Source organism: Hydra vulgaris, chromosome 14 (genome assembly GCF_038396675.1).
Source record: "Hydra vulgaris chromosome 14, alternate assembly HydraT2T_AEP".
In the NCBI taxonomy this organism is placed as follows: domain Eukaryota; kingdom Metazoa; phylum Cnidaria; class Hydrozoa; order Anthoathecata; family Hydridae; genus Hydra; species Hydra vulgaris.
Window position 1 is genome coordinate 12,619,990 of NC_088933.1, and position 15,011 is coordinate 12,635,000.

Below are 15,011 nucleotides of genomic sequence, written 5' to 3' on the forward strand. Positions count from 1 at the left end.
ATATATATATATATATATATATATATATATATATATATATATATATATATATATATATATATATATATAAATATAAATAAATATATATATATATATATATATATATATATATATAAATATATATATATATATATATATATATATATATATTATATATGTTGTAATACGGTTATGGTAAATACAATCTTGTTAATGTAACATTAACAAGGTTGTATTTACAAATGTAATTAATTTATAAGTGATTAATGAATAACCATTACAAACCACTCTTTTTATAAAAAAAATTCAACAAAGCTAATTTTATTACTGGAAACTCAACTGTTGTAACTGGGAAACCAATTCTTTTTATGCATTAAAGTATATATCTTTAGCATATGTGAAAGTTTATTAAAAAAAAACTAAAGTTTTTCATATCATATGCCATGTGCTATTGTTGTGATATATATTTTTTGATAGACAGCTTGAATTAGCTTCCGGCTGGTGTCTATTATTAAAGGAGAATACTACTGAGATTATGAAAAAAGATTATGATTTTGAAAAAGATGTTATAGTTGGCCTTCTGCAAATTTGACAATCATTGCAAAAATGATCTCATAATACATTAAGGATTACATAATTCTTTTAATAAATGTTTACTAAAATCATTATTAGCAATAAAAATAGGTTCTATTTTTTTAGTGAAACCGCCAATATAACAGAAGATGTAATGTTGATATTTATCAAACCATTTAACAACACCAACAACTGTTGCATTAACAGAAGAAACTAAAGTATCAAAACTGGTATTAATAATTATTAGGCAACCCTTCTCCCTCCCTTCTTTGTATGCTATCATTTCTCCCTTCCCTTTTTGTATGAAGTTTACAATAAGAAGTTTTATATTAATCATTAATTGTAAACCTATAGCCAAGATTTTTAAATTATTTTTTTTACATTTTATAAAAAATTATTGAATAAAGAGAAAAAATAATAATGATGATATAATAAGTGAATATGATGAATAAGCACATAAACAATTGAGGTTTTAAGATTTTGATTTTACATTTTTTCAAAAATATAACACTATTTAAAAAAAAATTTAATCCTACTAATATATTGGCAATAAAAATATAGACAGTTATTTAAAATCTTTGAGAGCTGTCTGTATCAAAATTTATATTTTAACAGTTTTATAAATAATATTGTTAAATATTAGATAGGTTATTGGCAATTTAAAAATTATTTTAACATTTATTTCATTCATTTGTAGTGGCCTTATCAGCCTTGAGGAGGGTGAATAACAAAAAAAAAGTTAAAAAAAAAAAAAAACACTATAAAAAAATAAATTACACTGATAAATAAATAAAATTTTATTGTGCAAATCTTGTTAACTAGGTGGTTTTTTAAAACAAATTAAATATGCTGATTTCAAATATGCAAACCATTTTCCACCATCACGTCAAGTTGTAAAGATATTTGGGTTCAAATCTTTTGTATTAAAGGTAAAGTCCCTAAAATTGTCGAAAAAAAAGTTATTCAAAAGTATGTCAACCTGGGTCTCAAAAGAAGCGTATTTTCATAGAGATTTTAAAAATGGTATTTGTTTGTAATAAAAATAAGTACTTTTTGTATTATTGCTGAGAAACATTTTGTTAAAATTTTTTTTAAAGTCTTTAGCATTTTTTCACATAATCTTTTTTGTTAATAAATTTTAAGTAAAAATATTTATCTTTTCTAAAATCTATATGAAAATACGCTTCTTTTGAGACCCAGGTTGACATACTTTTGAATAACTTTTTTTTCGACAATATTAGGGACTTTACCTTAAATACTAAAGATTTGAACCCAAATATCTTTACAACTTGACGTGATGGTGAAAAATGGTTTGCATATTTGAAATCAGCATATTTAATTTGTTTTAAAAAACCACCTAGTTAACAAGATTTGCACAATAAAATTTTATTTGTTTATCAGTGTTATTAATGACAGTTTCATTTTATTTCTTCAAAAAAAGATAATATATGAATAATAATTTTCATAACATATTTAGCTATGAGTACAGCCATTTTAATAAATTCAAGTCATGCCAGGATTTCTTATTTAATGTCTTTGTTGAAAAGTTAAGAAGTTTTTTTTTGCATTGCTGTTTTTAATGTATACAATTTTTTATCTTGACTTTAAAAAATCTTGATAACTGGAAAAACACAAAAGAAATTATGCAAACACATAAATAGAGAGTTTCCAATAAATTAGGTGCAATTTCTTTTTGAATTTTGTTAGTTAACCTATGCGTAATTTTTGAAATTATATACACACTATATGCAAAAACCATGCTTAGAAAATATGCATAAACTATGCATAATTTCCTATAGAGTTTGATTCTCATCGCATCCTTAGTAGTACCACACTCAACTTATTACTGTGCGCAGCGGCCTTGTTTGTCAAGGTTGTGATTATGTTTTTTAAGGTAATATTTATCTAAAAATAAATAATAATGTGTTTGGCTGAAGCAATTAGTCAATTGCCTTACTCTATGTTAAAAAAAATACAACTATATATAATATTTTATTATATTATTGTATTGGTTGCTAAGATATCAGCCCATAAAGGCCTGGCTGTAGTTTTTATTATGCACTAATTTACTTTGTACTGAAAACAAATGTACTTATTAATACCATAATTATTTGTTTTCCATTATTATTTTTTATTAAAATAATTAAATTTGTCCATTTTTTATTTGCCCTAGTATTTTTAAATATTAGATAAATAACACATATGTATAAAAAAAAAACGTAAATAAAATGATTACATTTTACAGATCAAAATTGCTTTGACTTAATAAAAAAATAAAAAAAAGTGAATAAAGAAAACATTGAGACTATATTAATCAACAATTGACATCAGTAAAAAAAAAATAGCTGTAAAGAACACTATGCAGTTCAGCTGAAACAGCATATCCTTGCTGAGAAGAAAATGAAATGCTGTCCTTGCTGACAAAGTATACTGTACCACAAGAACATGTTAAACTGAATCCTTAGAACGTGTTAATCACATTCCACACAACATATGTTAATTAAAAAAGTACTAACCTTCAACTAACAAGAAAAATCCTTTAGAATTTTTGCTGAGTACTTTGACAGCAAATTCAACCATTTCAACTAAAGATGGCTCGTCTGTTCCATTTAAGCGATAGTAAGAATAACTCAAATGGTCATAATTAAAGATTCCTGTTTAAATAAAAACATTGCACATTACTAATAAAAATTATATATTTTAATTACAAAAATTAAACAACAAATAACTATAGTAACTAGAAAAAATCTTACCAAGCACATGATCAACAGCTTCTGGTTTTAGATTTCTAAACTGAGCTGCGTTAGAAACATACTCATATTTACCATTACTAGAAGTTTTATTAGTCCATTCCTCAAGAAGATTTCTGCCATCACCTCTTTTATAAGTTTTATTTGTCTTTTGATCAATCGTTGAGTTAGGAAGAAATGCAGACCGTCCTCCACCTAAAGCTACTTCAAGACCATTTCCATACTTAAAATCAATCAGCTGGCTGGCTGTAAATAAAAGGCTTAAACTGTTTCACAATAAAATAACTAAAAAATTTTTGAAAAAAATCTTAAACTTTATAAATACACGAATAGACTGAAATACATTTGCTAAATAAACAAAAATAAAGTAAAGCAATTAATTTAATGTAATAACTTGTTATTTCTTTGTTACCATATACATAGGTATGTACATGGTACATACCTATGTATATGGTAAGATCAGTTATAAAGTCATAAAAAAGATAAGGTGATATATAAACAAGAAAATAATATTTTTTTAAATGGTTTTCTTAAATACAACCTACAGCTATTCATGTAGTTTTAAAATACCATGGTTTAAAACCACCATGATTTAAAACTACCATGATTTAAAAATATTGAATGTGTTGCCTGCTAGTGTCAGGCCATTTTTTTTTTTTTTTAATAAGTTAAAACTTACATTGGTTAGGAGAAAAATAACTTTTGTTGCTCTTTATTTTAATATTTCTCTTTTTATTATGAAAGCAGTTGAATCAAATTGCAAATGTTTTAGATCATAGCAATTTAAAAACTTTATTCACATTTTGCATTTTTGGACATTTAAAAACCCATTTTTATACAAAAGAAACCTAAGCTTGGTGACATGCTATGATAAACCTTTTAATTCAAAAAAATATATAACAGATAATGAGCTACACTTTTAATTTTTCTTACAAAATTTACTATACAATACAAATATTACCAAATTCTTTTTTAATCTTTCTTCAAACTCAACTTCAAAGAACAAACTTTGATAAAACACTGTGCTAAGTAACAAGAGTATGTGATTGGTGGTGCTAAGTAACAAGAGTAGGTGCTAAGTAACAAGAGTAGCTAAGTAACAAGTTGTGCTAAGTAACAAAAGTAGGCGATTGAAACTACTTTTTACTACTAATTAACTTTTGTACTAATGTTTGTGACCAATATACTCGCTAACATTATTAAAACTCATACTTGCTACAGTTATTTAAAGCTTCTTTTTCAAATGTATATTTAAATGATCACCTAAAATTTACATGCAAGTTCATTTCAAAACATTGTTACAATTATGCACTAGGAAAAATTAGGAATTTGGTCAACCAAAAAGCACTGAAAATTATTAAATTATTCTAAAACCCAGGAACAAGATTTAGGTGTCTTTATATCTGGTGATATAAAATGGAAAAACCATGTAAATATGATTGCAGAAAAGCACACAAAATCATCGATCAAATAAATCATTATTTCAAGTATTGACTTAATGACTTAAAAAGTAAAAAAGTAAAAAAAAAAGTCTACAAAAAGTCTAGAAAAAAACTTAACATAACTGCCATACTGTTCATGACTTAGATAAAAACTTAACGAAACTGCTGTTTGAATGATTGTTACTTTTAAATTCTGATTCGCTAATTTCGAATAATTATTAAAAAAATGACATAAATAAAATATTTGGGTTAGCAACATTAGAAATACAAAGAGAAATAAGATATAACAGAATATTATAAAATAGAATAAAAACAAAGTATTTTGGATCATTATGTAAATTGGATATACCTACCAATAAATAATTTATATCCAAAAATAAGAGGTAATAACTTTAAAAAGTAAAAAAGTAAAAAAAAAAGATTAATTTAAATGGAAAAACTTATTTTTTTACAAATAAGATTTTTAACCAATTAAACAGTCTAACCAATCATCTTAATAATGCTGTTAATATTTAAAAAAATAAACTCAACAATAGGATGGGTCGTACTTTTCAAATTTTGAATATGGAAGTGCACACAATATATTTTTTTTATGTATTAGGATATTAGGAGAGACGTGAATAATTTTTTTAATTAAAAAGTTGTCTAGTAAAGAGGGTAAGGTGTTTGAAAAATGTCAGTTTTATTAAAAACTCATCAATTAGCATTTTTTGGCCTTTTTTATACCAATCTTTAAGGTAACACAATTGTCAATAAACAATTAAACATAATATGGACATAAAAATAAAACATAATATTTGGTGCTACTTTTCTTAATGTCATTCAAACACATTAGACGGAAGAAAAGAAGCGAAATTTTATAAAAATCTCAAAAATAATTAAAAAAAATTTATGAAAACACAAATTAAAAAAATTTATTTAAAAAAACTATGAAAATATGCACTTTTTTTAAAAAACGATATTTTTTAGCCATAAAATTTAAACTAGTAATCTTTATATAAAATAATTATTGTTTTTGGATGTTTTATAAAATTTCACTTCGTTTGATACCCATCATGATATGCTTTTAAAGAACTTTTTTTTTCAAAATATTAAGGAGCCGTCTGATGTTTAAGGGTCTTGAGCAACCCCTAAAAAATTTTTTTATTAAAAAATTTTAAATGCAGTATTAATTCATTACATAGAACACATTTAGAGGGTGCCAACAGACATTTTCAAAAAAATATTGTTTTTAGAACCATCCTAGTAAGTATACCGTGTTTGCTCTAGGATATTAGAAGAGGAAAAAATTTATTTGCTCTATAAATAATAAATAATATAGTTCCTACAATAATTCACAAACTTTCTGAAGGGTTAAAAATTTATTGGTCCTAAATAATATGTTTTCAAAAAGATACAACATATTTAAAATTAAATTTATTTACTATAATCATAAATATTCAGAGTATCATCAAAGTATTTTAAAATATTATTATTATTATTTCAATTTATTTGCATTTAAATAAAAATACAAAAACGTGATACAGGTAATTTGAGAATTACTCTTATGTAACACCAAGTTTAAAACAGTAAACAGTGTGCCTGTATATTGTATGTTTTTAAATTCGGTTTAAATGGAGACAATGAAGAAGAATGCACCATTTAATGAGGTAAAGAACTCCATATCTTAATAACTTTTTCCCAGAAAAAAAATTTCCTTCTATCATTGATGTATTTGTTACGTGATGTTAATTATTGACAGTTGAATAACGAGTAGGAGCAAGAGTAAAAAACTCAGAAAAAGGCAAATCAACCAAGTTGTGCATAATTTTAAAAGTCATTAAAAGATCAAATTTTATTCTCCAGAATTCAAGAGAGTCAAGATTGAAAATATCAAGTCTTGAAGCATAGTCTTTTTATGGAATACAACACCGTTTGCAGACAATTCTTGTATAATGTTTCTAGACCTTTTCTATGCGACGTATATCTTTTATGAGATAAGGATTCCACACAGGGGTACATAACTCTAAAATTGGTTGAATATAAACTTTATAGGTTCTTATCAAAAGTTGAGAATCATTACTGATGAAAGACTTTAAGAGTAAGTATTCATCAGAGTATTTTAAAAGTTCATCTTTTGACAATAAACTTGTAAGTAATGGTTCGTGTTCATATAAACTCCAACTAATTAGATCAATTAAATGAATCTTCATTTTAATTATGCATATGATGTTTTCTACTTATTACATTTGTGCTTCCTTATTCTGCATCTCCTCTAAAATTTAAAATTGTTTTAGCTGCAAATTACCTATATGTTTTTTCAAGATTACATATAAAAAATTTTTCTTAATTATTTGCATTTTTGTTGCTAATGTTGAATCATCTATTGTTGCTTGAAATTCTACGGCTAAGAGAGAAAATAAGGGCTCAAATTATGATAATTAATTTTAATAAAACAGTTATACTACACTTTTTAATTCACAGTCTCAACAAAATTTAACAAAAAAAATTTGTGATATTTTAGTATCTATATATGTCTTCAATAATTTTTCCAGGTATTTTAGAGCATGATTTTTTTCTACCCAAATATCTTGTTAACCGATGTCTCTGATACATCAGCTAATCCTATTTGTAAAGAACTTTTAACTTTTTTGTTTTAACTTTTAACAATTTTATTTCTTTAAGCTAGTAGAAAAAAAAGTTCTTGCAAAGGCATCTTTGCTACTTTTGGACCTATGCAAGTCACATGGACTTTAAAAAGACAACAATTGCATCCACTTTTATTATAAGATTTTTCACTTTTATCAAACCAAATAGCTTATCAAGTTTTGCACTAAAAAATAACTATTTAAATGACATCCATATACATATTTCTTTTCTTTTTTGTAGTTCTCAATTTTCCCATTTCTTTTGCAATGTTCTGTTCAAGGACAAGTTTATCGACAGCATAATTTTTGGGACCAACGGTATTGTAGAATTTGCTAGCATCCAAATACTTTTTATTTTAATAAATATTTGCATGCACATACATCTTGTACTCAAATGTATAACTGATCACGAAATGAAATTCCATATCGTAAACTCTTAGAGTAGGCAGCTCTGATAAACAAAGCTCAAATTCACTACCCAATAGCTCATGCAATTTAGGGCATTTTAATACTGTTTGAACACAAGTAGCCATTTATCGCAATGAAATTGATATTTTGTTTGTTTAAAAATATTGGTAGATTTTTGTAGTAGATAAAGACTATCTTTTTATATATGTTATAAATTTGTCAATTACATCATTTCAAAGAAATACTTTATTTTTTATTACAATATTTAGGATGCCAAAGTGTTCTTAAATAAATAGAACATGTTTAAAAAGCAAATTGTCAGGAAATTATTTTTTTAGTAAATTTCTTACAAATTAGCTATTGGACCAACTTAACAACAAATAAAAAATCAAACACCAGTTCCTGTTTATTGACCAATTTTTATGGTTTTTAATAATAATGGAGAGGGGATATAAGTCCCAAGGCCACAAATTTTGACTATGTTTTATGTTCAATTTATATTATATTAATAACATTATGTACATTGAAAATAGCAATAATAAGATTGTTATACTAACTTTATTTAAGTTTTAATAAAACGTCTTAAATGCCCTTCGACCACACAAGAAAAAGTTTTTAGGAGAAAAAAATATTAATGTTTCTTCCAATATCCTATTATATAATTAAATGATTAAACACACTACCATTTCTAAAATTTATATATTTTTTTGTAAAATCCATAATGATAGACAACTTTTCTAACATCTATCATGTTTGTATGGACTTAAGTAAAGTAGCACCAAAGGTTATATCTCATTTTTATGTCTATATTATGTCTAACTGTTTTTTGATAATTGCATTCCTATAAGCTTTTATAAAAAAGACAGAAAAGTGTCATTTTGACGAGTTTTCAGTAAGATTTTTCAAACCTCCTGCAACCCCACTAGATGAACTTTTTAAGAAAAAATATTTCTTTTGCGCCGTTTTTATTTATTTCTTTTGTACAGAATTAAATTCATGTACTTTGTGATTTAATTTATATATGTGTTATACTGTTAAATTTTTTTTGTGTTATACTGTTATTACTTTTTCTGCTCAGCGAAGTTGACATTATCTTATTTAAACATACTTTTAAAGTTATTGTTGGTAGGTTTGCAGTGTTAGTTATGTCATCTGCCATTGTATGTTTATAGGCCATGTCTAACTTAAACAAATTCTATCTTTCGAAGACCGATTTCAAATATACATATATATATATATATGTATATATATATATATATGTATATCTATATATATATATCTATCTATATATATATATATATATATATATATATATATATATATATATATATATATATATATATATATATATATATATATCTATATATATATATATATATATATATATATATATATATATATATATATATATATATATATATATATATATATATATATATATAAATATATATATATATATATATATATATATATATGTGTATATATATATATATATATATATATATATATATATATATATATATATATATATATATATATACATATATATATACACATATATATATATATATATACATACATATATATATATATATATATATATATATATATATATATATATATATATATATATATATATAAAACTAGCATATTACAGACCAGTAGGAACAAATATTAAATTGGGGGAAGGGGGGGGGCAGTGCTGGATTAAAGGGTCTCGAAATAGTGTTTAAGGACCATTTTTCAGTTAATTTTTTTACTCTAATTTTACAGTCAATTATTTACTTGAAAATTTTTTTTTTGAGGGGGGCAAATGCCTCTGCTGCCCCCCCCCCCCTGCGCCCCTACCTGTTGCTACTATTGCTTTTTTTTTAACTATTCACCTCCCCAAGGCCAAGAGGGCCACTACAGTCAAGGAGAGTACTTTTGTGGTTACAACCCTCTCTTAACTCTATAACTCCAAAACACAAACCAAAGCGAACAAGCCGCTGCGTGGAGAAACAAGTTGATATAACAATATAACAAAATTAAGTTAAAAGTTGTTTTAACTTAATTTTAGGTTCATTAATGAATTAAGTATTTTAGTTATATTATCATTAAATTAATCATTTTTAAGTGTTTGATGAGTACTTAAAAAGTATTCAATTGCATTATATTTTAACTCCATCCTGGGATATCCCGGGGACAAATTTTTCAATCCTGGTATCCGGGATTGAAAATTACCGGGATTTTTTCCATCCTTAATTCACACTGTGTTCCTTACCTCCTTGTAACATTAAAATCAAATGTCCTGCACATAAGTAAATAAATTTTTTTGAACACTAAAAAGTAGTACTTAAAAAAACATTTTTGACTGTTTAAACATATATAACCTTTACTATAATATTGCCTAACCAAATTACAGCAGTTTTACATTTTTCTCTATGCTATTTTTGAATTCATTAGCTAACTTTCTTTTTAATTCACTTTTCATTGGTTTTACTGACAACATAAAAATAGTGTTGTTTGTGCTTCCAAAAAGGACATAAATGAGAATATTTTCTGAAACTCTGCCAAAGTTTTGTTCTAAATTTTATTTGTGACATGTTTGAGGTTTTATGTGATTGGTTGAGATGTTATTTATTTTAAGAAGTTCATTGCTTTGTGTTTTGAATTGAAGCCTTCTATGTAAAAAAGCTTTATAAAGAACAAATAAGTTATGATAAGTCTATTTCTTCATGACTAAGCCGAGCAGTAAAACTTTTTTTTTTCTTGAAACTGATGTCATATGTATGATATATATGTCATATAATGGCTTGGATATAGTTTATAATTAATGTAAAAACTTTTTTCAAAAAGAAATTAAACTTTATGCTAAATAAGATTTTTTATAAAATACCTAATATTTAATTGCTGTACACAGTGATTTTCAACTAATCACATGTCAATAATTTTTAAACATTTTAATTATGTATCGCCTGCTTTAAAACTTTTGCTCCTGGTGAAAAATGATTATAAACTCTAACAGAACCAACTGCACCACTATTCAAGACTTGCCAGGAAACACGTGTAGTTTTTTGTCTTGTACATCCACGCTTGAGTATTTTATTTTAGAAAACTTGGTCACAACCATTTGAGAATTTTTTTATATTAAAAGAATACCAAACCTCTGAGATATGTTGTGTTCATATTAAAAAGAATGATATACAAAATGTTTGGGCTAAATTTTTTGATTAAAACAAAAGAATAAATAAATACCAAGAAAAACTAACTCATTTATTTTAGTTAAAGCTTGCTTCCTCCGTTTTATTGTAGGCCTAAAAGTAGCATAATATAGGCCGCAATCTACAGACTTGATAGTTTATTAAACCGTGTTTTATTCCTAAGAGTTTCAGTACATGAGGTCATTGATTTTTTTTGTTTGCGTAAGAGATCAATTATGTAAACAAACAAAAAAGTCAATGACATCATGTACTGAAACTCTTAAGAATAAAATAGGCTTGAATAAATTATCTAGTCTGTAGATTGCGGCGTATATTATGCTGACTTTTAGGTCTACAATAAAACGGAGAAGGCAAGCTTCGACTAAAATAAATAAGTTAGTTTTTCTTGGGATTCATTTATTTTTTGTTTTAATCAAAAAAAATTTAGCCCAAATATTTTTTTTATCATCCTCTTTAATATGAACACAACATGTCTCATAGGTTTGGGATCCCTTTAAGCATTGCAGAAAAAACTAAGTTTCAAAAACAAAGAAAGCAAAACTAACAAAGTAGGAAATTAAAATAAATTTAAACAGAAAAAAAATTTAAAAAAATTTAAATAATTTGTGTAGTGTTTTTATTTTTGTTTTTTAGATTGGTTGTTATTTTCAGCATTGAATTTGGATAAAGCAAAGCAAAGACAAAACTGTTCTTAGCCAACATTAAAAAGAATGATTTTTCTATAATTTATTTGTTTTTTATTTAAAGTGGAAAGCAAAAATATAAATTGCTATCTGCTTGTAAAATATATTTATATAATTTTAATGTATAACTTTTTTTATTACATAGTTGTATTTTTTGTACAAGTGCATATGCATGCTTAGCTAATTTGAATAGAGCATTTACTTTGTACGCGGAATATCTGTTGTTCGAATCCCATCATTTCCTGTATATTTTTTATATTTTTCTACTTTCTCCTTTCCTTTTGGTCTACTATGTTATTGGTGAAATATACGTAAACAATTAATAATAAATGTTATTAATAATTGCATAACAATTGATGTTTGTTATTAATAACTGTTCACCGATAACATAGCACATCAAAAAAGAGGGGGCATGCAGAACTACGGACACAGAGCAGAATGTGAAAAAACAACAGGTATCCAAAATTATAAAGCGCTAAAAGATTAGGGATAAAACACATACAGGAATAGATAGGTCATCTGAAACAATTAAGACTATGTAAAAAATGTGTAGACGGCATGGCCTGATAGAAGCTTAAAAAAGTATATGTGTGCGCCCCTTACCTAGAAATGCATTGAAAGGCTTACATGATACAAGAAATCTAAATGTCAAGAGATGTCTATCTTTTAAAAAAATAAAACGAAAAGATTTTTTATATACAAAAAACAAAGGATAAATGGTTACAAAGTAAATATATGACTAACGGTCATAGGATAAATGGTTACAAAGTAAATATATGATTAACGGTATTTAAAAGAAAAGAAAAACAATAAAAATTGGATAGTGGTGGGATTCGGTCCACAGACATTCCGCGTATAAAGGAAACGCCTTATCCTAATAAGCTAAAAGTATGAATACAACTGTACAAAAATACAATTATACATATAATAAAAAAAGTTATACATAAAAGTATACACATGCATTACATAGACCTATTCATATAGGAACAATACATACTTGTTACATAAAAATCATACAAATATATTTTACTAACATACAGCGATTTATATTATCGCTTTCTTCTGTAAATAAGAAAACAAATAAAATATAGGAAATTCATTCTTTTTAATGTCAACTTAAAACTGTTTTGTTTTTTTTGCTTCGCCTTATCTGAATTTGTTGCTGAGAATAACAATCACTCTAAAGAAACAAAAATAAAAACAGTACACAAACTATTTAAATTATCCATTTTTTTATTTTTTTATTTTATTTAAATGTATTTTCATTTCTTATTTTGTTAGTTTTGCTTTCTTTGTTTTTGAAATTTTTTTTTTTTTTCTGCAACGCCTTTTATAATAAAACATGCAAATGGCTGTGACCAAGTTTTCTAAAATAAAATACTCAAGCGTGGACATTCAAAACGAAAAACCACACTCATTTTCTAGGAAGGATTGCTAATTATTGTTGTATTAAAACATATCAAAACAAAAACTTTATAAGATATCAACCTTTTATTGTTAAGCTTGAAAGTAAATATCTGATAAACAAATTGTTAAATTTCCCTGTGAATACTCAGAGTTTTATTAGTAAAAAAAGATATATAAGTACCTATATCTTTGCACCGTTTGTCCTCAACAGCATTGTCATGCTCCCAACCTCTTGAAGCAGAACTTGAATAAACAGTTGAAGGAGTTGCATGTGTTAGACGTGTTGTAGTAACTACACCTGTTGATAACCCATCTAACTCTGCATACTGTGCCAGAGACAAAACTTCATTACCAATAGATGATTCACAGTCTTTATATGTGACATTTTCATTCACATTAATAAGCCCTTGAAAATTCATTGAATTTAAAATAAACCATTTGAATAAAAAATTTTTAAATAAAAAGTAAAAAAAAATTGATATTATAAAGCTGTATGATGCTAAAATAATTTTAAGTATCTTTTTGTACCTTAACTAATATTTTAGACTCAATACTCAATACTCAGTCTAAACAATCCCTCAAAAATAACATCTTTTCAGAATTTTAAAAAATTAAATTTTGCAACAATGCAAAATAAAATAATTTTTAAAACACTTTTTTTTAATATAACATCAAAGTAGTGTTATTTAATGACAAGTTTAGGTCATATATCATCATGGCATAGGAAGGGGGAAAGAGGAGGCAACTTTCTCCTCATGATGACCTTTGCTTCTCATGGGCATAGTAAAGAAAGGATAATTGCACAAGAGCCGATTACCTCCATATGACTCATGACTATATACAAGGGGCAATTAAACCAACCGCAAAATGTGATAGACCAAAGTCATTAAGAATTAGATTAACATCTATTGCATACACATCATACTTGAACATTTGTTAGTTATGAGAGCCTTCATGACTTTCAACTTAGAAAAAAAAAATTTTGTTGTAATAATTTGTTTTTTTGCCTAATATTTTTGTGATTAAGTAATTTAAATTAAGTGATTAAGTTAATTCACCTCTTGGTACATATCCCCTAAACTAGTCACTAAATAAAACTAAACTATTCTTATGTTTTATTCAGAAAAAAAAAAATTTTTTAAATTTCAATTTCTTCAGTACAAAATTTCTTAATACAACTTCTTTGTTAGAAAAAGATTTCCTTGAGCAAAACTATAGGATTCCAAATTTGTAATGTAAATGAGGCTAAAATAAAAGATGTAAGAGTGACATGGTATGGATGATTTCATATGGAATGACCCCTTAGATACCACAATATTTTCTGATCTCAGCTCTAATCTAAAGATATCAAGTCATTTCCCATAACTTATCATTTAACACTTTAGCTAACCATATATGTTAATTATGCCCTTTTATTACATTTTCACTTATTTAACTGTCGTTGTTTTTGGACTTAATATATTTGAATAAAGCCAAGTATTGTATATTATTTTTTATTACGAGTTCACAAAAATTTAATCAAACAAGTAAAGTCACAATGGATGCAAAGATATTTCAAAAAGTATTTATATCCAAGCGAGTAGCATTACATTTATTAGAAAAAGATGTTAGTAAGATCTTTAAAAAAAAGCAAAGCTACCAGAAGATAGAAATCTTGAAGTTTTATTTGTTTTATGTGGAGCCTTTACAACAATTCAGGATTCAACCTCATACAACAAAGGAACAACAATACTTAATAATAAGTTTCAAAAACGGTCAACTGCTATCATGATGCATTACAAACTTCAATCAGTTAAGGGCGACTCTATGTGAAAACATCAAATTTTTTTTGAAAATGCAACCCTAAGTCTCATTTTGCTGATTTTCAAACCACTTAAATATTTTGGTAAATTATGAACATCCTGAAAATTCTATTGTTTAATTTCAATTGGTTCCTAAG

At 25.5% G+C, this 15,011-nt stretch overlaps 1 protein-coding gene across 2 annotated transcripts in view; it reads right to left on the bottom strand.

Annotated features, from left to right (window-relative positions):
* The window catches only part of LOC100205229 (alkaline phosphatase), a 49,180-nt gene that overhangs the window by 10,485 nt on the left and 23,684 nt on the right, over positions 1-15,011 (bottom strand). For both annotated transcript variants that reach the window (XM_065818207.1, XM_065818206.1), the window contains exons 4-6: positions 13,254-13,478; positions 3,306-3,548; positions 3,069-3,206 (exon numbers count right to left, since the gene is read on the bottom strand). In XM_065818207.1, the coding sequence (XP_065674279.1) occupies positions 3,069-3,206; positions 3,306-3,548; positions 13,254-13,478 (606 nt within the window). The remainder of the gene's footprint in view (positions 1-3,068; positions 3,207-3,305; positions 3,549-13,253; positions 13,479-15,011) is intronic.